Source organism: Alnus glutinosa, chromosome 10 (assembly GCF_958979055.1).
Source record: "Alnus glutinosa chromosome 10, dhAlnGlut1.1, whole genome shotgun sequence".
In the NCBI taxonomy this organism is placed as follows: domain Eukaryota; kingdom Viridiplantae; phylum Streptophyta; class Magnoliopsida; order Fagales; family Betulaceae; genus Alnus; species Alnus glutinosa.
Window position 1 is genome coordinate 5530115 of NC_084895.1, and position 27442 is coordinate 5557556.

Here is a 27442-nt window from a genome sequence, read left to right on the forward strand (position 1 = left end):
TATATAATAACATATTGTTCATTTGTTACTTATAAACTATAGTTATGTACTATATTTTATAATATGCCTTATATAGTTACATATTATATATTTTTGTTATTAATAAATGCATAGAGGTTGTTCATAAACTTGGGCTTGAATTCTGCTTTGATTACTCATTGAAAAATTTAATAGTCTACATCGAGCTCTAATTGAGCCAAGCTTGTCCAGTAACCCGGCTCGGCTCGAATGTCATTTTCAATGAACTCGAGCTTGAGTTCGAACTCGCCCGAGTTTTAAACGAGCCGAGCTTGAACATGCAATTTATAGCTCGGCTCGAATTTAAGCTCGACTATTTAGGCTCGACTCATAAATGAGCCAGTCTTGAAATTTTCAAACTCGACTCGTCTCGGCTCGATTACATCCCTAATCTCAGGTATCGGTCATCGGAATTGAAAATCGACGACCATAGGTCGGCTTCAATATAATAGTATTAAATTCTAATCATAATATAAATGGAAAGGATAAGATCCTATTCTATCCTAGCCGGCTACCATTTCCTATATATAAATTAGGATAAAGTGGGGTATGAGCATTTTTAGTAGCCTCACCAAATTAGTTTTTTAGTTATTTTGGTGAGCCAATTTGATGAAAACTCTTAAAAACCACTCCCAACAGCCTCACCATTTTAACCAAAAAAATTTGATGACTGAAATTACTAGTCAAATTAGACCAGGCATTTTCACTCAACAACCCACTCACCAAATTTTGTTTCACCTTTCTCTCTCACATGATTAGCACACTTTTTTCCTTTTTTTCTCTCATTTTCTTCTCCCATCTCCCATCTCTCACACGATATTGTCCTTATTTCATGGATATGAATGATTTTTTGTAAAAAGATTATATAAAATATATATATATATATATATATATATATATATATATATATATATATATGAAAAAATTATTATTTAAATGGAATAGTGAATATTGACTAGTTAAAATGGTGAGGCTGCTGGAGGAATTTTAATAAAGTGGCTCACCAGAATAGAAAAAAGTGATTTTTAGTTATTTTGGTGAGTAAAATTTGGTGAGGCTACTAGGAATGCTTGGCCACAGATTTTTGGCCCACAAAAACTTTAGAAGCTCATCATCATTATCTGCGACAGTGCAATTAAACTAAAACCCATGTGATGTGATGTCCAACAACGGTTAAGATTTCATCACAATTGACTTGCACCGGCCCACGTGATTATGCAACCTTTAAGTGATAAATAAAATTGTGTGGGTGTACATTTTGCAATCTGATTTTTTTGTTCATAATCAACCTTTCTCAATCTAAATTTCTTTAAAATTAGACTATAATAAGTCATTTGCTAATAATATATATATGGTAGTTTAACAAATTTTTCAAATGAGACTGAGAAATCACTAAATGATTTTGGACATGCCTATTACAATTGTACAATTAGTTAATTAGTTACAACTTAACGTGATTATCTATTATGATATCTAAAATACAAAAAAAATCTCTATACATGTTGAGATTTGAGGGTTAAGATTGTAGTAATCCATTGGTGATTGAACCTAGCTAGCTTAGAGCACTAGTAGCAGATGCCCTATAAGAGGTTCTATTCCCTAAAATAGGGAAAATTTAGAAAAAATCACAAAAAATCAAACCACAGCAGTTACCCTATTTTAGAGGGTCACCCTTGGGAAGCTACAGTGCTTCCCAATACATTGGGTAGCACTGTAGCTACCCAATAACTTATATAATCATAAAAAATTGGTCCGGCTTCTCTCACCTTCACGCAACCCCAATTCCACTTTCGTTTTCCCTCCATAAAAATCGACCTCGCGCCAGACACAAAAAAAGTTAAAAACAACTCCTTCACGCCTCTATCTCATTCTTCACTTTCTGGACAGCGGGAGTGAGAGAGAGGAGCAGCAGATTTCGTAATAAAGGGCCATCGTCATCTTGCAATACCTGGTGTGTGGTTGGAGCAGCAGAGAACACCCAAAGCATAGGTTCTCTCTCTCTCTCTCTCTCTCTCTCTCTCTCATGAAATTTCTGCATCTCTGTTTCTGAAAATGGGAGTGCTTTGTTATACAAAAATGGCTTCGTCTTTCTGTTGGAGACTTGGAGTGGTCTGATTATGAAATTTTGTCTCGCTTTTGTTTTATTTGGTGTTAATACATGAAATCCCCATCTGGGTTTGCTTTGTTTTGTCTGTTGGGTTGATTGTTGTTTTGTGGATGATAGATTTTGGGGGTTTTGGTTGTGGGGTAAACTGAGATGGGTTGCATTGGAGTTTTTTCGTTTCCTTATCACCGTAATTATATTGCTTGCGTGATTTCAAGTTTTTGACAATATTTTTCTTCTGTTTATGTAAGCTTGGTTATTGAAACGTTGTTGGAATTAGATATGGGTTCTATTTATTTCATTGCATCTGTTTATGATTTTTCTATTTTGCTTGTTTGGCTCTTTCTACAGATTAGATTTTTATGTCGATTTTCTGTTTTTGGTTTTTTGGGTGTTCTTGTTTGGCTTTCTGTTTAGCTAGCTTGCCCGTGTGCGATTATATATTGGTGGATTTTGTCCGTCCTAGATCATTGAACTAAAAAGTGAACTAAAAGAAAAGATTTGTATGTTTATAATGTTGGGTACATGAGCAGATGTAAGGGAAATCAGGAAACGAAATGAATTATCATTTTGATACATTTATTTACACACAAAAAAAAAGCATTTTGATAAGTATAGATTCTTTCTTAAGGAATTCTTTAATTCCAGATCGTGCATTTTTTATTCAGCCACTATTTTTCTAGAAATCCTATCTCAGTAAACTTTCCCTTGCTACACCACCTAACCTGATACTCTACAATTCAACCATTCAATTATGTCGTTCACAATAGCCTCTCGTTCCAGTTCAAATAGGAGATCATGTAAGAACCGTTCTAACACCTATAGTTGATGTCCAATAACCTATTGTAAGGTATAACCGTAAAACATTATATACAAATGGATCATGAGTATCTGTGAACTTACATGCTACATTTCAATTTGGGCTGTTTATGGTGGCTTTACATGGACCCAAACGATTATGTTTCCCTTTATATAATAAGTAAACCAAGAGACCAAACAGCAAAAATGTGTAAAACATGAAAAATAGCTAAATGAGATATGCTATGCATTGATAGTGTTTAAAAAGAAATGTCACATTGTGTAAATAATTAAAATATAATTATGAATTCTACCCTTAATTAAATGTGCACTCACAGTAAAAGCCTTATTCTACTATGTCCTACCATACAAGGTTTCTTCTCACCAAGCAAGTTACTCACTGAGCTGTGCATATACCGATGGATATGTTGAAAGATGATTCATTTTTGTTGTGAAGGAATCATGCATGAGATTAATTATAGCAATTAATGTTAAAAATTGGTGTGCTTTATTTCAATATTTTCTAGGTGCAAGAGCAATTTGGTGGTCCCTTTAGTTGCAATCATGTTCTTAAATGTGTTGTAATTTGAATTTTGTGCTAATGAGTATTAGGGTCTTGCACAATTTCTTGATAATAAGAAATGTAAGTAGTTACTTGGATATGGAACAACAATTGATTGGCTAAGAAATGAACATCTTTACTATTATTCTTTTTATCTATGTTAATGCTAATCCTTTCTTTAGTCATTAACCATTAAGACAAAGTTTACTAATACAATTGAATGAATTGTTGCATACATTTAGATATAAATCAAGCTACATTCATGAACATCCTTATTCACCACACTTGCTAGAAAAAAACTTTCATGATTTTAATTTTTTGGCTTCCTATTGTTTGGTAGTCTAGTCACATGGATTCACTTGACGAGAACCAAAGCTTCACTACGCTCTTACAATCGGGGTTGCAAAACTACAATGAAACTCCATCCCAACCTAAAATGAAATCTACGAAAAAATCAAATTTCTCTATTGAAGAAGACATTCTACTAGTAAATGCTTGGATCAGAACTAGCATTGATCCAATTCAAGGGACTGATCGAAAAGGCAGCAAATTTTGGGATAGAATTGGCAAAGACTATCATGAGAACAAGAAAGGAAACACGGTGGAACGTACGGTTCATTCTTTATCAAATCGATGGTCATCAATCCAAAAGTTTACCAACAAATTCTGTGGGTTCTTGGCGCAAGTTGAAACAAAGAATCCAAGTGGTGCTACTGAGGAAGATAAGGTAAAAATGAATTATTACTAGTAGAATAAATTAACCTTATTTAGTTTGAAGATTTTAATTATTTTTCATTTTTTTTTTTCAGATTAATTTGGCAAAGGATATGTACCGGGACGAATACTCTATCGGATTTCAATTTGAACATTGTTGGAACTTGTTGAAGACATTGCCAAAATGGAAGCAATTGAAGCCAATGTTGAGAAGGAATCCATTGGTATAAGTCCTTCTTCTCCTCAACTTGTGATAAATCTAGGGGAAGTCAATGATGATGAAAATGTTATTGTAGACTTAGAGAGACCTATAGGCAAGAAGGCTGCGAAAGAGAGGGAGAAAAAAAGAAAGAGCAAAGATTGTGGAGAGAAAGAGATTGTGATAGAGGTTTTGACTGAATTAACAGAAGTGAAGAAAAGATCGTATGAGGAGAGAAAGAAAGATATTGATATGGCAAAAGAAGAGATTGTTCGTATTGAGAAACAAAAGCTTGAGATTGAACTTAGGAAAGAGGCAAGGGAACAAAAGAAAGAAGAAAGAGAAATTATGATGATGGATACAAGCTACTTGTCTTCAATTCAGCTTGAATATATTCAATCTCTCCAAATGGAAATCATGCAGAAGCGTAGGGCTAACTAGTCATTGGTAATTGCCTAGGTATATATTTTAAATGAACTAATCATGTCATTGGCTTTTGTTTATGCCGTATATATTTTGTATTGGCTTTTGTTTATGCCGTATATATTTTGTATTGGCTTTTGTTTATGCCATTAGCTTTTTGTTTATGCCCTTGGCTTTTTGTAGACTAAAAAGGACAAAAGGGAAATCTGTTTGATGGTTGTGACCTTGGCTTTTGTTTATGCCGTATATATTTTGTATTGAATTTTGTTTATGTCATTAGCTTTTTGTTTATGCCCTTGGCTTTTTGTAAACTATAAAAGACAAAAGGGAAATCTCTTTGATGGTTGTGACCTTGGCTTTTGTGAATGCTTGAGTTGCTTTTTGTGCTACTATTGGGTCTATTAGTTTTTATGAAACTTGGTGTAATTGTGATCATCCTGTTTGGAAATTTGATAGACCACAAGATGGAAGCAGCAAATATTGGCAGAAGCAGGTTTGGAGTAGGATTTGTCTAGAAGAATCCTTTGTAGGAGTCAATAAGCTTTGATGAGCAACAGTTTAATGTCAATAGGATTAGGATTAGGAGAGTAGGAGTCTAGTTCCATTTGCTATAGGTAGAGAGTATGTTTCGTAACCAATCTGTGTATTCTAGCTACAACACTCAAGGGTTTAAGGACATGATTGGAGAGTATAGAAGCTGAATCTTTTGTTAAAAATTGACAGCTAATAAATGTACAAGAACATGAAATATCTGGGGAGGGTATTCGATATGTACATAAATCTTATTATTCAAAATTGTGAAATATTATAATATCCTGGAAACACATTTCCAAAGTCCACTCCAAATTCTGTGTATTTAAACTTTAAACCATTGTGAAAGAATTAAGATAACCCATTTATTATAAAGTAGGTGACTAGAACTGGGTCCAAACATGAAGAAAGACATCATGTGCTTCTCCATGGTTCATCTAACAATTGCAGACACTCATATGGGTTGGCATAGAAATAATCTTCTTCCTTTGGTCTATTTGCTATTATAATCTGTTTCTTCCTTTGGTCTATCTGCTATTTGTGTGTGCAAAGAATGCTCTGCTCTGAACTAAAAACAGGTCATTAAGAATATATGCCGGGGACAAATATATAAAGCACATATAATAGCTACACAATTGGCAGCAAAATATTACCTGCGATGGCCTTCAACGACCTTTTTACATAATGTAACAGTTGACAAAAAACTGGTTCGTAGCTTTGTTGACAAAAAACTTAGTAGTTAACCAAATGCCAATTACAACAAAAATAAAAATAAATAAATAAATAAAAAAGAAAAATTACAAAAGAAGTCAAGTGGACATAAATACTTGGGAATATCTGATTTTCCAAGCTAAATAACATGATACCAAATTTAGAGATAACAATTTCTTACGATTGGCTATGTATTTGCCATAAATGCTCGATGAGATCTAACTGGAGTTGAGAATGTGTTTCTTGGTCTCTAATACGATGACGATTTTGCATAAACTCAACAATTTCATCTGTACATTCGTGTGACGGTGGTTCGAGTGGAATATCATTGATTTGCTCGTAATTGAATTCATCTGCTCCAATATATAAATCTCGTCCATCCTCAACGATCATGTTATGCAATATTATGCACGCCATCATAATATCTTTAAGAAGTTCAGGTTCGTATAATCGTGTCCGTCCACGTACAATTGCAAATCGTGCTTGAAGCACTCCAAATGCTCGCTCCACATCCTTTCTTGCTGACTCTTGAGCTGCAGCAAAATTTTTTCTCTTATTTCCTTGTGGAGCATGAATTGTCTTTACGAATGTTGCCCACGAAGGATATATACCATCGGAAAGATAGTATCCCATTGTATAATCATGACCATTGACTGAGTAGTTGACTGGAGGAGCACGCCCTTCAGCTAGATTGGCAAATACATTAGACCGTTCTAATACATTAATATCATTATGAGACCCTGGTAATCCAAAAAATGCATGCCATATCCAAAGATCATTGGACGCCACGGCTTCCAAAATAATTGTAGGTTCACGAATATGGCCAGAATACATACCTCTCCAAGCATTTGGACAATTCTTCCACTTCCAATGCATGCAATCGATGCTTCCCAACATTCTGGGAAATCCACGGCTTTCGCCAATTGCTAGCAATCTAGCAATGTCTTCTGGGTTTGGCGACCTTAAGTACTCGGCAGAAAAAACTGAAACTACCGCTTTAACAAACCGTATAAAGCTATCCATTGCGGTCCTTTCTCCATTCAGTAAGTATTCATCCATAAAATCTGCTGTTACTCCATAAGCGAGCATCCTAATTGCAGTAGTCATCTTCTGTAGAGATGAATGTCCGAGCTTTTTAGCAGCATTTCTTCGTTGGACAAAATATCTGTCATGAGATATTATTGCATCATGAATGCGCATAAAAAGGTCACGACGCATACGAAACCTCCTTCGAAATTTTTTGGGAGGAAAAACTGGCGATTCTGCAAAATAATCGCGGAATAGGTTTTCTTCACCTTGCAAAGAATCACGCCAAATGGTATTGCGGCGTCGTGCAGAATCATGCCGTGACCTTGATCCTCCTTCGCCATCCAATCGTCCTTTTACGATAGCTAAAGTTGAAATTATTTCCAACTCATCATCAGAAGAAGAATCATATAGAAGGCTATCGAGTTCGAGAATATGATTCATTGAGGAAATGGGTATTGAAATGGATTAAAATCAGTGAGGCAATGAGTCTATTTAAATTGAAAGAACACGAAACGTTCGGTTGTGAAATGGATGAAAATCAATGAGACAATGGGTCTATTTAAATTGAAAGAACACTCGTGTTTGGTTGTGAACAATTTAAATCGAAAGAACACTCATTTAATTTACAACCGTTGCTTGGCATCAGTTTAATTCACAGCTGTTGAACATTTAATTCCTAGTCGTTGAACATTTAATTACTAGCCGTTGCCAAACGTTTTCACTGTCATTGAAGCAATTTAATTCAAAGTGGTTCATTACATTTAATTCCTAGTTCGTAGTCATTGCAGCAATAGTTCACAGTTGTTGAAGCAATTTAATTCGAAGTAGTTCATGGCATTTAATTTTTTCACTGTCATTGAAGCAATTTAATTCAAAGTGGTTCATTACATTTAATTCCTAATTCACAGTCGTTGCAGCAATAGTTCACAGTTGTTGAAGCAATTTAATTCGAAGTAGTTCATGGCATTTAATTCCTAGCATTGGTGATGACTACTCGCTACAATCTTGCAAGACACTAGTTCCATTCACTTTTGGATTGGCAAGTCAGTGTGATATCTGGTCTTGTGCTTGTAGATGCTAGTGGCTATTTTTTTTTTTTTTGAAACATACTAATTAGACAATATTGATAGATGATTCTGACGATGGTGGATATTTAGTCACGAAAGCAGGGCTGCAAGCAATTTAATTGGTGGAGTCGTAAGTTAATGCAAAATTTTGAAATTGTTCCAGCAAAAATTAATTGAGTTCTATCTATCATCCAAAATTTAAATTAGCCAATAAATGGTCATTAAATAATTGTATGAATATAAAAACAAAGACATGGAGGATTGGAAAAGAGTTAGTTGGGAGTTGGTTGGGATAGTAAAATAACAAAAAGTAGGAAAGAGAAAAAAAAGAATAAAATAAGAGTAAGAAAAGAGTATTTAATTGATATAGGGAAAGATAAGGGAATCTATTGTGAAGTGTTTTTTTATAGGGAATCAAAAAGTGGTTTGGTTCCCTAAATTTTCCCTAAAATAGGGAAAATGGTTGGGAATCTGCTGCTAGTGCTCGCCAGCAAGCTATAAATTAAAATTCTCAAGAATCACAAGTAAAGCATTAACAAATTAAATAATTTTCTTCACAAAAAAAATGATATATATATATATATATATATATATATATCACATCAAAACACTTTTTTAACCAAAATACTATTAAATCACCACTCATCTTAAAAGCTTAAAATGATAGGAATAGGTAAATTTAATCATTTAATCAATACCTTAACACTCATTCTCACGCGTGGGCTCAGACTACCTTTTAATAGATGAAGCCCAAACATGTGTAATATTTAATTAAAATGTGAGGCGAATGACTGAAATAAGGTTCGAACTCAAGGCCTTTAGGCTCTGTAACCATATTAATTAAGCTACTGTTCATCTCAAAAATTTAAGCTGAAAGGAAGAGTAAAATTAAATCATTTAATCAATACTTTAACAAATACTAAAAACTCCTCCTAAAAAAATCATATCAGTTTTTTCAAAGCTATAGGGTTCCCAAAAAAATCATTAGAAAGGTAATCCCTGAAAAACAAACGAAACTTTTTATCTAGTTACAAATCTCTAGTTTATAGAAGTCCTGCAGAGAAGGGTATATCAGTATAAGGCAACCAAGTATCCCCTATTGTGAAATTAAAAACAGTAAAATTCAAAGCCTGTGAAGCATTCATCAAAGTATAACCAGGCCAATTTACTCTCATTCTCGTATCTGCCCCTGGCCCACGATTCTCAAACTCCCCGTAATAGAGTGTATCTAATCCAAAGGTTCCATCCCATTCCAACCATCCGACGGGATGGATCAAACTGCCAATATAAGATTGCATGTACACGGTCCTTGAGTGATTCTTCCATGGTCTCCCCAGATAATTTAAGGTTGAGCTCATCTCCATTGCCAAGTCTGGTGCAGCTTCAATTGTGCAGTTGTGGATTGATATGCCTGTCAAAAGATAAATTAGATGATTAAATTCATTCATTCCTATCAACTTAAACTTTTAAGATAAATGGTGATTTATAACTTGATTTCAGAGAAAAGGTCGTCCTATGTTCGAATCTTGTCCCCGTCAATTTACCCTCAATTTCAATTAAATATTACACATTTTGAGCTTTACTTATTAAATGAGAGTTTCAGCCATGAGGATCCCCATTCTAAAATTATGTGAATCAGGCCGTTATTTGCATCGAACAGCTTGAAAAATGTTACCAATTAAAAATGTTGCATATTATCAATAAGAATTGAGTATGTTAAAGCCAAACAACAGCTTTTGGCTCCAAGCTTTTCTACAACATGAAATACACTAACCTAATAAAAATATATTCAATTCTTCTTGATAATATACCACATTTTTAATAGCTAGCATTTTTTGATCGATGCAAGTAACGGCCTGAATTCACATAATTTTAGAAAAGCTTGGAGCCAAATGAAACTTTTTATCTCGAAGATATAGGGTTCGAAAAAAAAAATCATTAAAAAGGTAATCCCTGAAAACCAAATGAAACTTTTTATCTAGATACAAATCTCTAGCTAGTTTATAGAAGTCCTGCAGAGAATGGTATATCAGTATAAGGCAACCAAGGATCCCCCATTGTGAAATTGAAAACTGTAAAATTCAAAGCCTGTGAAGCATTCATCAAAGTATAACCATGCCAATTTACTCTCATTCTCGTATCTGCCCCGGGCCCATGATTCTCAAACTCCCCATAATAGAGTGTGTCTAATCCAAAGGTTCCATTCCATTCCAACCATCCGACGGGATGGATCAAACTGCCAATATATGATTGCATGTACACAGTCCTTGAGTAATTCTTCCGTGGTCTCCCCAGATAATTTAAGGTTGAGTTGATCTCCATTGCCAAGTTTGGTGCAGCTTCAATTGTGCAGTTGTGGATTGATATACCTGTCAAAAGATAAATTAGATGATTCAACATTCACTCCCTATCAGCTTAAGCTTTTAGGATAAATGGTAATTTATAACATGATTTCAGAGCAAAGGTCGTCTTGTGTTCGAATCTTGTCCCCATCAATTTACCCCCTATTTAAATTAAATATTACACGTGTTGAGCTTTACTTATGAAATGAGAGTTTCAGCCAGATGAGGATTCCCATTCTAAAATTACATGAATCAGGCCGTTCTTTACATCGAACAGCTTGAAAAATATTACCGATTAAAAATGTTGCATGTTATCAATAAGAATTGAGTATGTTAAAGCCAAACAACAGCTTTTGGCTCAAAGCTTTTCTACAACATGAAATACACTAACCTAATAAAAATATACTCAATTCTTCTTGATAATATACCACATTTTTAATAGCTAGCATTTTTTGATCGATGCAAGTAACGGCCTGAATTCACATAATTTTAGAATCTACAATTTCAAGAGATCTTGAACCGTTTCAACCCACACGTGATGGAAAGTGTTATAATATAAATCTATTCCTTCCTATCAGCTTAAGTATTTAGAGTAAATAATGATTTAACAATACCGGTGTTTTGATTTGGGTCCGACCGGCCTTGGGCTGTGAAGGCAATCTTTTGATTAGCCATTGGCTTCCGAGCAAATAGATTGCAGCTCTGGAAGACAGCAGTAGCATTTCCAAAAATGAAATCTACAATTCCATGAATTTCACATTCTCTGTAGAATTGTCTGAGAGAGTGAACATAAAGAGTGTCCTGGTAGCCTTCAAAACTGCAACGGTAGAAGGTGGAGAGGTCAGCATTGTTCCTTAGAGCTACTGCTTGGCGCTTCTTGGGACCAGCCGTGTTCCTGAACGTTACATCTACTGCTATAAATCGGTCTCCAGAAACAGCTGCATCAACGCATATATACATTAATTAGTTCAATTGTTACTTATGATCATGTTATGTATATATGAGATCCACATTCACAAAGCCTTCATTAATGTCTCCTATATTCCACAAGTTATGATTGTTTATGATTAGAGAAGTCAAAGAGAAAATCTTGCAATTATATATCCAAATGAAAAGAAAACTTTAGTGGCATTGTCATAAAATTAGAGCTGACAGTTTTTACATAACCCGTTAATCTGACAAGAACCTAACATAAAATTCACGATATAGAGTACTTAAGGGTTTGACTTATTTAAATAAATGGGTCGGGTTAAGGTTTGACCCGTCTTGTAATGCTATGTCTTGACCCGATTTGAACCCGTCACCTGACATTTAGTGTTTGTTGTCAATCTTTTACACTATTTGCAAGCCCTAAGGTTGAATGATTTGACCCGTTTAATTAAATTGATTAGACTAAGGTTATCTTGTATAGTCTTATACTTATGCCTCGACACGACTTAAACACGACATTCGATATTTAAGGCATGCAATTTTTGACACGATTCGTGAACCCGACATCAATCCAACACGAAATTAGCAGGTAAAGGTTGAAAGATCTAACCAATTTAATTAAATGAATCAAAATATGATTAACTTAGCTATATAGTTTAATAACCATATTTCAACACGAACCGAACCCGACAAGTAAACAAGAATTGTCACAAAAATTATAATGTTAATTTGGGAATGGTTTTCTTACCAAAGGTTGAAGAATTAAAAGTAGTCCAGCCATCAATTACACTATGGTTTCCTGTGATGACAGTCCGGTTGATCCCATCTCCAAGCAACATTATATTCTTCTTATAGTTCGGCACATCCACATACTCCTCGTAATATCCTTCTGTGGCGTAGATCACAAAATATCCATCTTCGGGCTTTGAATTATTGGGAGCAAATGCGACGGCGTCGGAGATGGACGTGAAGTTGTCGGAGCCAAATAAGCCGACAGTCACAGTCTCGTTAATAAGAATGCCATTGCTTTCTCCCAAAGCACTCAGAATCCGTTCCTTTTTCATGGGGCAATCCGTTGATTTTTTGCAAGTGGTTTTCCGTAGAACCTGAAGTTAAATACTGTCAAATAAAATAAATATACTTTTCTCATTATAATTGAACAATTTCCTCTTCTTCTTTTTTTCTTTTTTCTTTTTTTTTTTCTATGAATACAATTTCCTATTTTCCCTGCTTTATATCCACTATTAATCAACAAAGTAAAGCATAAATGCATGAGTATAGTAGTCCTAATGCGGATCCAATAAGAACTCTTTAAAGAATTTGGTCAACAGTCCAACTCCTGGTTGAATGGGGATAAGACTCTCATACCAAATTAAACACTAGACACTCATAATTCAAGTGAAAGTAGTAAACTCAATTCAGGTTTGACTCCATGTCTTCGCCTATAAATAAGCTCATTCCCCGGCTAGTATAAACGACAGACTGAATTCTTGAGGCAATTAAAAGATATACTTTTTTCTTTCAAAAACTAATTTAGGCATAGGAGACGTGTTGTTTACACCATGCCAGAAACTGTATCAAAATATACCAATAAGGCAAACAAATTTTACTATAAACCAAAGGAAAAATATTTCAAAATCTTGTATTAATATTCTCAATTTTACCTTTTACACCTCATTTTTTAATTTAATCAATTTAAGATCTAATTTTACTAAGATTTTAAACCTAATATATTTAAATATTTAAAAAATAATTAAAAAAAACATAGAGCTTCTTGATAACCATTATTTTTTCTTAACAGATAACAATTATTTTCATAATAAAGAAAACTTTATTGTAAATAAGACAATATGGCAGAGCTATCAATTTTTTATACGAGTTTAATACAAAAAATTAGCGGGTTAAGGTTAATGAGTATGACCCGTTTAATTAAATGAGTCAGGTTATAATTGACCAATATAGTAAGGGTTTAGATTTTTAATTTTTTTTCTCCTTTTTTATATAACACTTAAAATTAAATTTAGGCCATTAAAACAACAATATAGGAGCTAAAGTTTGTTTTACGGCACTTAAGCCTAATCGTGTTTGGGTAAGCTCCAGTGTGTGGGGTCCACCCTCCTGTGACGGGTTGTTGTGTAGTTGTTGTGTTGGTGTTGTAAATTTAACATTTTCCAAATCTATATTTCGCTTTACTAATTGAGAAATGATCCCTACACTCATTTCTCACAACAGCTCCACAACAAGCTGATGTAGCTGGTAATATTTTATTATTTTTTTACAAAAAAAAAAAAAACAAAACAAAACAAAAAAAATAATAAAATATTACCAGCCACATCAGCTTGTTGTGGGGCTGTTGTGAGAAATGAGTGTAGGGATCATTTATCTTACTAATTAACCGGTCTAGTTGAAATTGGGACACATTACACTACTAACGCTGTCATAATATTAATATTATTATTATTATTATTTAATTTTTTTTATATAGTCCCAATTAATCTATCATTTAATTATTCCCGTACGTGCATTAAAACAAGATAAACAAAAAGAGCAAGAACTAAAAATTGTTTACCTTGAGACTTTCAAGGCGTTCACGGACCGGGTGCACCATCCCCGGAAATTGATAGAATCTGAATTGTAGTGAAGATATTGAAGAACAGAGAATGAAAAGGGAACAACAATAACAAAGAGAAAAGGAAACTTGAGAGAAAAGTATTCTCGCTTTTTTGTATTAACTGATAAGATCAAGTACTGAGATTACATTTATATATCTAACTTCTACCAGCTGTCAAAAAACAAGTTGTACATAACAATCTGTTCAAACACGTGACTATAATTGTAATACTCCCCCTAAAGAGGAATGTATATCAAGAACATTCATCTTGGAAATTAAAGAAGTAAATAAAGGACAGCCAAGAGCCTTTGTAAACACATCCGCAAGCTGATTATGACTATTGACATGCATCGTGCGAATGATACCATTCTGAATATGCTCACGAACCAGATGACAATCTATATCAATATGTTTTGTGCGTTCGTGGAAGACCGGATTTGCTGCAATGTGAAGAGCAGCAGAACTGTCACAAAACATCAAGGCAGGCTGAGAATGAGAAACAGTAAGATCACGTAGCAAAGAAAGGATCCAAACAAGCTCACAAGAAGTAGACGCCATACTACGGTATTCAGCTTCAGCAGAAGACCGAGAGACAGTAGATTGTTTCTTGGATTTCCATGAAACAAGTGAATCACCAAGAAATATACAAAATCCAGTAGTAGACTTCCGACTGTCTATGCAATCGGCCCAATCACTGTCACAAAATGCTTTAAGCTGCAAATCACAAGCAACCGAGTAGAATAAACCCTGACCAGGAGCATTTTTAAGATACCGAAGGATGCGAGTTGCTGCATCAAGATGAGGTTGACGGGGAGTGCTCATAAACTGGCTCAGAACTTGTACTGAATAGGTAATATCAGGTCTGGTTATGGTAAAGTATAAGAGTCTACCAATTAACCGACGATATGAAGTAGGATCTGCCAAAAGAGAACCATCATCTCGAGACAATTTGTGAGTAGAATCCATAGGAAACAGAATAGGCTTTGCTGCCAATAGTCCAGCATCTTGAATTAGCTCCAAGGCATACTTCCGTTGGGATAAAGAAATACCATGTTTGCTACAGGCTACTTCCAAACCAAGAAAGAATTTTGCAGGACCCAAATCCTTGAGGCGAAATTTGGAGTTCAAAAAAGAAGTGAAATCATTTATAGCAGCGCATCATTGCTGGCCAGCAAGATAGCATCTACATATACTAACAAAGCCATGTAAGTAGATCCCTGCATCCTTGTAAACAATGAATAATCAGATTTAGATTGGATAAATCCATGATCAAGTAAAGTAGAGGAGAATTTTGAAAACCACTGACGGGAAGCCTGCTTTAAGCCATATAAAGATTTAGTAAACTTACAAACCCGAGACTCCCCCTTGCTAGCAAAACCGGGAGGTAAAGTCATATAGACTTCCTCATGTAAATCTCCATGTAAAAAGGCATTATTGACATCTAATTGGTGAAGATGCCAATTATGAGCTGCAGCAAGAGTAAGAAAAATTCTAACAGTAGTAATCTTAGCGACCGGAGAAAACGTTTCAAGATAATCAATCCCTTCACATTGATTATATCCTTTAGCTACTAAACGAGCTTTGTATCTTTCAATACTACCATCCGACTTGTATTTAATCTTATACACCCACTTACAACCAATAGGGTGCTTATGAGGAGGAAGATCAACTAAAACTCATGTATTATTAAGCTCAAGGGCTGTAATCTCAGCATCCATAGCATCTCGCCAATGAGCATGCTTGATGGCTTGATGAAAAAATTTTGGTTCAACATTAGAAGAAACCGAAAGACAAAAATGACGATGAGTAGGAGAGAGGTTATTATAACTAAGAAAAGAGGAAAGAGGATAAGAAATACCTGATGAGCATGCTGTCTTGTCCTGAGGAGTAGATGAGAGTGAGGTAGAAGAAGTCACCAATTGACAATGAAAATCTTGCAAGTATCGTGGAGGCTGTTTGGTGCGAGATGATTTTCTAAGATGAGGAATAGGTGGATGAACATTAGGAGAAAGTTGAGATTCAGAATTGGAAATGTCTGAATGATGAACAGAGTCAGAAATGGATGTAGGATTCAAGATGGGAACAGAATTTGGTAAGGGAGAATGAGGTTCGGGTATAGAGACAGGAGCTGAATCAGGAATGGGATGAGAATTTGGTAAGGAAGATGGAGGTTCGAGTATAGAGACAGGAGCTGAATCAGGAATGGGATGAGGTAAAACAAGATGACCATCTGAAGTAGAAATGAAATTAGAAGCAAAAGGAAAAATATGTTCATGAAATATAACATGTCGAGAGATAACAAGTGATTTGGTGTGAAGATCATAGAGAGTATAACCTTTCATACCAATAGGATATCCAACAAACACATAAGGCTTTGCTCTAGAATCAACATGACGGTAGAGCTGAACATTTTCACCATCAGCAAATAGCCGAGGGAGTGTGATGAGATCAACAATGTCTGCCTGATCGAAGAAATCCTGGAGGAAAGCATTGAAGAATCAAGCATTCAAGACCCCCTGGAAGCATGCCTTGCTCAATTTGAAGAGGATCTGGACTTGGATGTCCTGCTTGAGCAAGCAAATGCTGTTTTGGAGTTTGCTCCTCTGGAGAGCAAGAAGGAAGAGGAGGCAGCAGTACCTGAGCCTCCAAAGAAGGAACTTAAGCCCTTACCGGACAATCTCAAGTATAAGTTCCTCGGTCCAGCAAAAACTTTGCCTGTAATCATAGCTTCAGATCTTTACACCGCTCAGGAGGAGAGGTTGTTAGATGTCTTGAGGGAGCATAAGGAAGCTATAGGCTGGACCATTGAAGACATTAAGGGAATCAGCCCCTCGGTGGTGATGCATAGGATACACTTGGAGGAAGACACCAAGCCATCGAGGGAGCCACAGAGAAGGCTCAACCCGACTATGCAAGAAGTCGTCAGAGGAGAAGTCATCAAGTTATTGGATGTTGGCATCATCTACCCTATCTCTGACAGCAAATGGGTGAGCCCCATTCATGTCGTGCCCAAGCGAGCTGGAGTTACAGTCGTGCAGAACAAGGAAGGCGAGTTGGTTCCAACTCGAGTACAGTCTGGATGGAGAGTCTGCATTGACTACCGCAAGCTGAACACCGCCACCAGGAAAGATCACTTTCCTCTTCCGTTCATTGATCAAATGGTGGAGCGGTTGGCCGGGCACGAGTATTATTGCTTTTTGGATGGTTATTCTGGATATAACCAGGTCCCTATGGACCCTGAAGACCAAGAGAAGACGACCTTCACTTGTCCGTTCGGAACGTTCGCCTACCGACGCATGCCCTTTGGCTTATGCAATGCACCAGCTACTTTTCAGCGGTGCATGATCAGCATCTTTTCTGATATGGTAGAGCGTTTCCTGGAGGTGTTTATGGATGACTTTTCGGTTTTCGGGTCATCTTTTGAGGAATGTTTGCACCACCTCTAAAGAGAAGAACCTAGTGCTCAGTTGGGAAAAGTGTCATTTCATGGTGCAACAAGGAATCGTGCTCGGGCACGTCATCTCTCGTCGGGGGATTGAAGTCGACAAGGCGAAGGTAGATCTGATATCCAACCTTCCTCCCCCACGGACGGTGAAAAAGGTTTGCTCTTTTCTGGGCCATGCAGGATTCTATCGGCGATTTATTCAGGATTTCAGCAAGATCGCCCGGCCCTTGTGCAAACTGTTGGTAAAGGAGGCCCCTTTCATTTTTGATGAAGACTGCAAGAAGGTATTTGGGGTCTTGAAGGCAATTCTGACGTCCACACCCATCATTCGGCCCCAAGCTGGGGTACACCTTTCGAGATCATGTGTGACGCGTCCGATTACGCCGTTGGAGCTGTATTGGGGCAGCGCATTGACAAACTTCCCCACGTCATTTATTATGCTAGTCGGACTCTGAACGACGCCCAGCTGAACTATTCAACCACTGAGAAGGAGCTGCTGGCAGTCGTTTTTGCTCTGGATAAGTTTCGATCCTACCTATTAGGATCGAAAGTCATCATCTACTCAGATCACGCGGCATTAAAGTATCTTTTTTCCAAAAAGGATGCTAAATCTCGCCTCATCCGGTGGATTTTGCTCTTACAAGAGTTCGACATTGAGATTCGGGACAAGAAGGGTTCCGAAAACGTGGTGGCTGATCATCTCTCGAGGATTACCGTGGACTTCATGGAAGAAGCCGCCCCCATCTCTGAGACCTTCCCCGATGAGCAGTTGATGCATATTGCTCATACTCACTCACCATGGTTTGCTGACATAGTGAACTATCTTGTCACCGGACAAATGCCTTCGCATTGGGGACGGCAAGATAAGTCCAAATTTCTGTCCATGGTGAAGAATTTTTTCTGGGACGATCCTTACTTGTTCAAGTATTGTCCTGATCAGATCATTAGGAGATGCATTCCCGAGCCTGACCAATCTAGTGTCATTTCCTTTTGTCATGATCATGCCTGTGGAGGCCACTTCAGTGCGAAGAAGACCGCTGCAAAGATTTTGCAGTGCGGATTTTACTGGCCTACCATCTTTCAAGATGCTCACACTTATTGTGTTGCATGCGAGCACTGTCAGAAGCTAGGGAGTATTTCACGTCGGAATATGATGCCCCTCAACCCGATTCTTATTGTTGAGATTTTCGATGTATGGGGCATTGATTTCATGGGACCTTTCCCAAAATCCTTCGGCTATCTGTACATTTTGGTTTCTGTGGACTACGTGTCCAAATGGGTAGAGGCAGTTGCGTGCAAGACCAACGACCACAGAGTTGTGGTCCAGTTTTTAAAAGACACTATATTTGCTCGTTTTGGTACTCCTCGAGCAATTATAAGTGATGGTGGGAAGCACTTCTGCAACCGGGTCTTCGAACAGCTGATGAAGAAATATTGCATCACGCACAAGGTTGCCACTCCTTATCACCCTCAGACGAGTGGACAAGTGGAGGTTTCAAACAGAGAGATCAAGAGGATTTTGGAGAAGACGGTGAACCCGTCAAGAAAAGATTGGTCTCTCCGGTTGAACGATGCATTATGGGCATACCGGACAGCGTTCAAGACACCGATTGGCATGTCACCTTACCGTATCGTGTACGGGAAAGCATGCCATCTGCCTGTGGAGTTGGAGCACAGAGCTTACTGGGCCATTAAGCAGCTGAATTTTGATCTCACAAAGGCTGGCTCACAGAGGAAGCTCCAACTCAATGAATTGGAAGAGCTGAGGAACGATGCCTATGACTGTGCTAGGATGTACAAAGCACGGATGAAGAAGGCTCACGACCAGAACATATTGAGACGATCTTTTGAGCCTGGTCAGAAAGTCCTTCTTTACAATTCACGTCTGCATCTGTTCCCAGGGAAGCTCCGATCTCGATGGACAGGCCCTTTCATAGTTCGATCAGTGTTTTGTTATGGGGCCATTGAGATTGAGGATCCAAAAAATGGCAGCACGTTCAAGGTGAACGGGCAACGACTGAAGCCATTTTTGGAGTTACAGAGCTCGGAGGTTGAGACGACCCTTTTAGAGGACCCGAGTTACTCGGAGTAATTGTCGTCATGATGGAAAGTCTGGCTGAAGACTGAAAACTTAGCGCTTGTGGGAGGCAACCCTCATCATCTCTTTTCCCTATCATTTGATTTTCTTTCTTGTGTTTTAGTTGTGATTTTCAGGACAGTGTCCGTCATTCAAGTTTGGGGGAGCGCGTCTCTTACAAGTGTGCCCAACTTGCATCACCCGTCGGTATTGTATCTCTAGCCACATTGGGGACAATGTGTTATTTTAGTTTGGGGGTGGGGTAGACATTTCTGTCTGTTTTCATTTAATTATTGCTTTGTTGCCCTGCTAATATTCATTTTAAAAAAAAAAAAAAAAACAATAATATGCCTTATTGTTAAGTTGAGCATGGTTACATCTTGCTATGGTTTGCACCTCATTGGTTTGTTTAACATGTTGAATTTTGCATATCATTAAAATCTAAGATCTTTTGACTCATCTTTGGATTAGAGAGACTTGACATGTTTAATTTATTTAGCACAAGCACATTAGCATTGTTTCTGTGGGGTATGAGATTTGAATTAAAATTTAGATGTCTTGAGATTTGTAGGATGACTTGTTGATGAATCCATGGCTAGTTGTTCAAAAAAAAAAATGCTTAGAATAATATCACCAATTTGACTTTTCATTGAGTAACTGGGCCCCTTGCCTCATTAAGCATTGGGTGTTCGCGTAAAAAGATGAGAATTTCAGCTTGGATGATTGTTTGGCTAGTTTGACTTCGTAGCCTTTTTGACTTGAGTATTTAAGCCCTTAGGGATGTCTTTACATCTAGTGCCCTAAAACCATCTGGTTTGGGAGTCACTGGCCCAACACTCGTTACATAGGTTAATTAGAAAGCTTAAAGGAGTCAAACATTGCACAGCCAACACAAAATAATAATAAATGATAATAAATATATGATGAGCCTTGGTCATTTGACGGAAGTCCTGCGAATTTTTGGATATATGTGCTTTGAGGAAAATCGAAACCCCATGATTCTATGCTATTCACACCTTACACTTTTGAACATGTGTTGTCTCAAATTTTCCATCTATGAGTTGATCGATTTTTGATAACATGATAATGTGATATTCATTTTGTTAAACATGCTCATGATGTGTGAACCATGTGTTTGAATGATGATTTTCGCTCAATTGATAAATACGGCATTTCAATGTTTGTGGGTACCATTTCTGGCAAACCCTCACGAGACTTCACTCGTCCACTAGGGAGTCCTAGGGGTTTAAAAGGCTTATTGCATATGCTAAATGCAATCGTTTCTCACATGAAAGAGGACTTATGTTTCATGTTTTGATTTTGTTTTTCATTTTGTTTTTGCTAAGGGACTAGCAAAATGTAAGTTTGGGGGTATTTGATGAGTGCCAAATATTGTGTATTTGGACCCCTTGATTTGCACTAGTTAAACCTTTAGCCTTGTTATTTTTCTAATGTTTTGGTTAGTTTTGTGTTTTCTGTTTTTGTAGGACAATAAGAGAGGAATGACAAAATTCATAAGGAAATAGCTGGAAATTCGGAGATCCTAGAAAGTCGATCGATCGAACTTAAAATTCGATCGATCGAATATTTGCCCGAAGTCGATCGATCGAAATAAAAGTCGATCGATCGAATTTTCCCAGAAACTGCTTTTGCAGAGCGCGCCAGAATGCCCAATCAGAAGCCAAAAAGCAGTCCTCCCTCTGATTTCTGCTGCAGAACACGCTGGTTTCGTGTTTATGGTTGTCTCTAGCTGCAGAAGAACCCTAGAGGAGGGTAGAGGAGTCATTTCTTGCCATGGCCTTCTTCTATAAAAGCCATGGCCATCCCCTTGTTGAGAGAGTAGTAGAGAGAGTAGGAGAGGAAAGAATAGAGCAGATTTAATTTCGTGCTTATTGTAGTGTAATTCAGTAGTTTATTTTCAGAATACTTTCTCTTTGTAGAGCTTTTCTTTCATTTCCATGGTTGTTCATCATTTTCTTGTGGTGTTCTTAGTCATGGAAGGCTAGTAACCTCAACTAGGGTTGAGGATGAAACCTTTCCATTGATGACACTCACAACCTTGCTGTACCACTTGCATATTTAATGATATATCATGTTAGTTGTTCAAGTTCCATTCATTTAAAGCTTTATCTTTTGCAATGAATGTGGTTAGTGGTGGATAAAGGACATTTTATGTGTTTCAACCGACTAATACATTGTTTTATCGGTTTGAATGATGATATCCATTGTGATTGAATGATACATTGGATGTTTTGATTTCAATCGGTACTCTTTGTGATTTGTCAATGTGTTGGATTCATTTAATGGTTCTTGGGTTTATGGTTAAGAAACTTGAATAACACCCTAAGCTTAATGTTCTTTGGGTGTTCAAGTGGAAACCAAGAGTGTGAGTTGTAGGATTTGGTTTGGTGGATTCCTTAACCTTAGTTCCTTTTATTTTACATATTTCATTACATCTCTTTCATTCAGTCTTTTGTTCTTGAATCAAGTCTCAAACCTTTGGAACTAGGTTAAAATGAGGTTGATTAAGCAAGATACCAATATTTGACCATTTCCCTGTGGGATCGACCTCGCACTTGCATAACACTATATTGCAAAATGATTCGTGCACTTGCGAGTACTATTTAAAACACACATCAGAAGGTTTCCCTGATACTTGCAGAAAATAGTAGAGGCCACTTCATTCTTCACCCACTCCAATCGTCTTCCAATGGGACAGATTCTGCATGAAACAATAAGAGCCAAAAAAAATGATACAACAGTGAAGGTTTAAAATGAGTTTACTTACTGAAATGAGATTAAAGGAGAAGGATGGAACACAAAGAACATTATGAATAGTTAAATTTTGGGAAAGCCGAACAGTGCCAATATGAGTAATCAAAGCTAGGTGACCATTAGGAAGCTTAACATACCTAGATTTAACAACAGAAAAAGTGGTAAAACATGAAATAGAATTGCACATGTGATCGGTGGCTCCTGTATCTATGATCCAGGAATTCTTTTGAACATTTTCAGAGGCAACTTTGAAAGTGTGGGATGAATAGAAAACCGAATGTTTAGTATTCAAAATAGGAACTAAATTAATAACATGAGTACCTGTCATCTTTGAGAAAAGATGATCCTGATTGGCAGGTGATGCGCAGACTTGATGAGCAGAGACAGTGTCAGAGGCAGAGGCGGAAGGATTGATCAAAGTGAGGAGTTTCTGACACTGTTCTTGGGTAAAAGGAAATTGTGGAGTGAAAGATGGAAGATACTCATACTCTTGAACATGGTTGGCCGAATGACCAGATGGATTATATTGCTGAGATGTCTTGGTTTTGGTGAATTCGAAACCTGGTGGAAATCCATGTAACTTGTAGCACTTTTCCACAGTGTGGCCGAGGATGCCACAGTGAGTACAGGTTGGTCGATCTTTGCGCATAGCCGGCTTACCAAAACGATTCGGAGTGGTGAAAACAGCCTTTCCAGCCAAGGCAGCAGTATTGTGATTAAGAATATCCTCAGTAGAGGAAATTTCCCTCTGTCGTTCCTCTTGCAAAAGAAGAGAGAAAACTTTGTTCATAGGTGGCAGAGGATCAATAAGAAGAATCTGACCTCGTATATGCGCATAACTGTCATTAAGGCCCATAAGAAATTGAAAAATGGACTCCTGTTGAAAGTATTCAAGAGCAGATGTTTGCGCGCCACATGAACAAGCAGAAATCGGACGGTAATTGTTAAGCTCTTCCCACAGAGCTTTCAGCTTGGTGTAGTAAGCACTTACACTTAGGTTTTCTTGAGACAGAGTGGAAATGGACTTCTGAATTTGATAAATCCTTGGTCCATTTTTCTGAGAAAATCTCTCTTTCAGATCAAGCCAGATCTCTTCTGCAGTGTTAAGGTAGATAACACTTGCGGCAATATCCTTGGAAATTGAATTTATAATCCAAGATAATACCATTGTATTGCACCGAATCCATGGTAGATATGTTGATGCAGTAGGAGCTGGTTTGGTAATGGATCCATCGACGAATCCAAGCTTATTTTTGGCCGTGAGCGCCATGATCATAGATCGACTCCATGTATGATAATTGTCTCCGTCCAATGGAAGAGAAACCAGAACAGATCCTGGACTATCTCCATGATGGAGATAGTAGGGATTGATGAAGGATTCACTCATGTCGATGATGATTGGATCTTCCATGAGAAAAAATTAATCGAAGAAAAAAAATGAGAAGAGATGAAATGAGACCTAATTCAGATTGATTGAAAAAAAAAACAACTAATTTTGCTCTGATACCATGATAGAATCTGAATTGTAGTGAAGATATTGAAGAACAAAGAATGAAAAGGGAAGAACAATAACAGAGAGAAAAGGAAACTTGAGAGAAAAGTATTCTCGCTTTTTTGTATTAACTGATAAGATCAAGTACTGAGATTACATTTATATATCTAACTTCTACCAGCTGTCAAAAAACAAGCTGTACATAACAATCTGTTCAAACACGTGACTATAATTGTAATAGAAATCCACCTTCAGACCCCTTCTTCCGTTTGTTTCTTTTCAGATTCCGATCTAACGCATGTGTCACCAACCCAAGCGACATGCTATACAGCTGAATTACGTTGTTCAGCGGCTCAGACAACGCGCTCGCAATGCTGCTCTCGGAATCCTCAAGCCCGTTGTAGCACGTGAGCTGGTTCGTCACTATCGCGCTCAGCAGCGTCTGGACTTGCTCCACCGCCTCGTCGTTCAGCGACTCGGCTGACTTCAGCTCCGCCGAGATGGACTCCAAGTACTCCACGTTGAGCTGGGACAGCTGGCGGCAATCGTCCAGTGCACCAACCTCGGCGTGGCCCATTGATGACCGTCGCTTTTGGCTGAGGTAGCTGTCGATCGCGCTCGACATTCTGCGTGCTTGCTTGAGGCATTGCTTCACAGAGAACTTGCCGTAGCGGTAGAGATCAGACGGGGAGGAGCGGATGGTGGAGAGGATTGAACGGCAGAGCTTCGGGTAGAGGGTAGACTTGCACGCAGCGGAAGGTGTCGACTGGGCTAAGGTAAACAGAGCTAAGAAAAGGAAAAGAATGAAGGAGAAGGCTTGGTTTGGCATTGTGATGGAGGTGGCTCGCTCTGCCTGCAACTGTAACTGTGATTATATATATATAGGCCGGTAAAAAGGGAAGCATAAGATGCGCGTGAAATTAATAATGGTGATGGGGTTTGGCGCGTTGGTTTGAGAATATGGGAATGGACATTTAATGCAGAGACGGTGGGAGGTTGCAAGGAAGTTCATGACCAAAGGTAAGCGCAACGTTTTAGAGAAAGAAAATGGTGCAAACTCTTGTCATTTTGCAAAGGCCACTTGTCCTTTGGGGAGAACAAAAAGTGTGTCGTGTGTTTTGTCAGAGATTGAAGAGGGGTTATTTATGGTCTGATTTTGTTAAGATTTTAAAATGTTGTTGAGACAATGAGAGCTTAGAGCTTCGTATTGACTGGTTTTCGATCGTTGAAAATCCTCTCCAATTGCTTGGTTACTCATACCTATAGATTGCGAGATCTTTCTTTACTGTTTTAATTGAAATCCACCTTATATAAGGACCGTGGTGAATTGATTTTGTTATCCAAGAATATAATGTATGTGTTCTTGATGTGTTGGTAGCCTTTAAATATTATTTTGGAGAAGATAATTGTAAATCCAATGTTGATAATGAAAGATTTAACAAGATTAAGTCCCGTGATTTTTACTTTCACATTGAAGGCCAGGGTTTTTCATGTACAAAATTTGGTGTCTTGCTTGTATGTGCTTGGTTTGTTTTTCTACAGTGTTTGTGAGTGTTAAAATATCCCATGCACATTGCTAAGAGATTCTTATCTTGTAAACTTTATAAGTCATTGACACCCCTCCTCTCTCAAGGCGTCTTTTGAGAGTGAGTAAGGCCTATGGACTTTTACATGGTATCAAAGCAGGTTCATTTGACAATGATGGGTCTTTCCCTCCTATTGTTGAACACGTGTTTGACCAAAGATGCCACACGTGAGGAGGCGTGTTAAAATGTCCCACATTGCTAAGAGATCCTTGTCTTGTAAACTTTATAAGCCATGGACACCCCTCCTCTCTCAAGGCGTCTTTTGAGAGTGAGTAAGGCTCGTGGACTTTTACAGTGAGTTGGGTTGCATTTATTTTATTTCTTGTTCTAATTGATAACGGGAAAGGGTTACAAGGGGTACTTGATTTGCATAAATAATTGTAGGAAATTTTATTGGGTGTTGGGAATAATCCTATTCTAAGTTGAATTGGGGTAGTAGTCTCAATCCGGATTCAATAAGGACTCTTTGAAGAATTTGGTCAACAGTCCAACTCCCAGTTGAATGGGGATGAAATGACTCCACCTCTTTATCTATAATTAGGTTCATACGCCAAGTATAAATGGCAGACTAAAGATTTTATGCATACAATACATTTTTCTCTTAAGTTAATTTATGCATTAGAACGAGACTCCCAAAATGGTTTCTTAGTTTTAATTTCAATTGTTTTGCATGCAGTGATCGTGGGAGTGTAAATAAAAAAATTAAATTTAAAAAAAAAAAAAAAAAAAAAAAAAAAAAAAAAACATATGGTGTACGTGTCACTGGTGTCTGTGTTTACCCTAACATTACCAAAGTAAACTTTCACAACAATCGTCGCTGCCGAACAAGTGGATTAATCAATTAATTGTAACCCCTCTCGCAACCATAATTGTTCCCACCAATAATACTTTCAGAATAATACAAAGTCGCCAAAAGAAATTGATAAAATTCAATTTCTGCTTTTGCAACAATATAAGCTTTTTTCTTTTCTTTTTTTTTTCAAAGTGCACTTTTCAGCTAGCGACAAAACTTCTGGCTGCAAAAAGCCTCCAATTTCGGCGGACTACGATCGTGGTGTTACATCAGGTACAATAGAGAAAAAAAAAATGAAGCTTGTAAGCCACCGAGCTAGATGGTCAATTAGAGTGGCCAAACCACCAAATTGACCATTGACAGTGGCCGAGCTCCCTTAGGCCAAAGGGGCAGTACAGTCACCCCAATTGCCGAGTTTTGAGATGGCTAAACCACTCTTTTGGCCACACCGAGTGGGTTGGCCACTTTGGTGGCTTGCAATTTACTATTTTTTTTTCTTTGTCCTATGCAGAAGCAATTTCAGTTGTTCATTTTAAACGAACAATCCAAATTAGAACTATTGCACCATTTCCAAATCCTCTTTTGACAATTTCAAATGTGAGGTTGCAAAAAATAATAGCCACCCAGTTATCAACAACCTGGGTGCAACAACTAATTTTTCGTTGTCGAAGTTTTGGCAATGAGATTTCTGCATTTGGCCACACTGTAAAAATTTATGGGTCTTACTTACTCTCATAAGACGCCTTGATAGAGGAGGGGACACCATGACTTATAAAGTATCCAGATGAAGGAAATCTTAGCATTGTGAGACATTTTAATCCGGCCTCCATTTCTTAGAGTGTAAGAAAAGTCAATAGAAGTGCGAATTTTTGTACCCATTTAGTAGCACACTGGGCCACAGCCAGATCTTTTTTCTAGCCACATTCTCATTGCTCCTCCCCCTCTTTCTTATGTCCATATTGTAAGTGGGAAAGATCTACCTCCCACTAGTTTGTTAGGTTTTTAATTTCGTTTGCTTTAAGGTTGTTTAGCTGTTTTGTACAATGTACTTAATTAACCAAAAAAAAAAAAAAAAAAAAAAGAAGAAGAAGAAGATATGAGCTTATTATAATATATACTTCATCATTTGCTGCCAACTACTGGTAAACTAATTTCTACACCATATCGACGTTTTGTCTCATTATCTTTGATGTTGATGTGGCTGCTGTGGGAATGATACTACTATTAACACCAAC

General features: G+C 37.4%; 2 protein-coding genes across 4 annotated transcripts in view; both read right to left on the minus strand.

The window, feature by feature from the left end:
- Window positions 1-6237: 6237 nt before the first annotated feature.
- LOC133878942 (uncharacterized) lies at window positions 6238-7530 on the minus strand. The gene has a single exon (XM_062317505.1). It carries the CDS (start codon window positions 7528-7530, stop codon window positions 6238-6240), a length of 1293 nt encoding a protein of 430 aa, XP_062173489.1.
- Window positions 7531-9162: 1632 nt separating this feature from the next.
- LOC133880267 (probable pectinesterase/pectinesterase inhibitor 25) overlaps window positions 9163-27442 on the minus strand; it is a 51873-nt gene continuing 33593 nt past the window's right edge. The window contains exons 1-5 of one of the 3 annotated variants that reach the window (XM_062319187.1): window positions 24086-24814; window positions 13998-14055; window positions 12177-12534; window positions 11113-11436; window positions 9163-9567 (exon numbers count right to left, since the gene is read on the minus strand). In XM_062319187.1, the coding sequence (XP_062175171.1) occupies window positions 9200-9567; window positions 11113-11436; window positions 12177-12534; window positions 13998-14055; window positions 24086-24657 (1680 nt within the window). In that variant the 5' untranslated portion in view covers window positions 24658-24814 and the 3' untranslated portion in view covers window positions 9163-9199. Of the gene's footprint in view, window positions 9568-10088; window positions 10526-11112; window positions 11437-12176; window positions 12535-13997; window positions 14056-24065; window positions 24815-27442 lie in introns of those variants that run through there. The other 2 variants (XM_062319185.1, XM_062319184.1) reach the window with 2 other exon arrangements.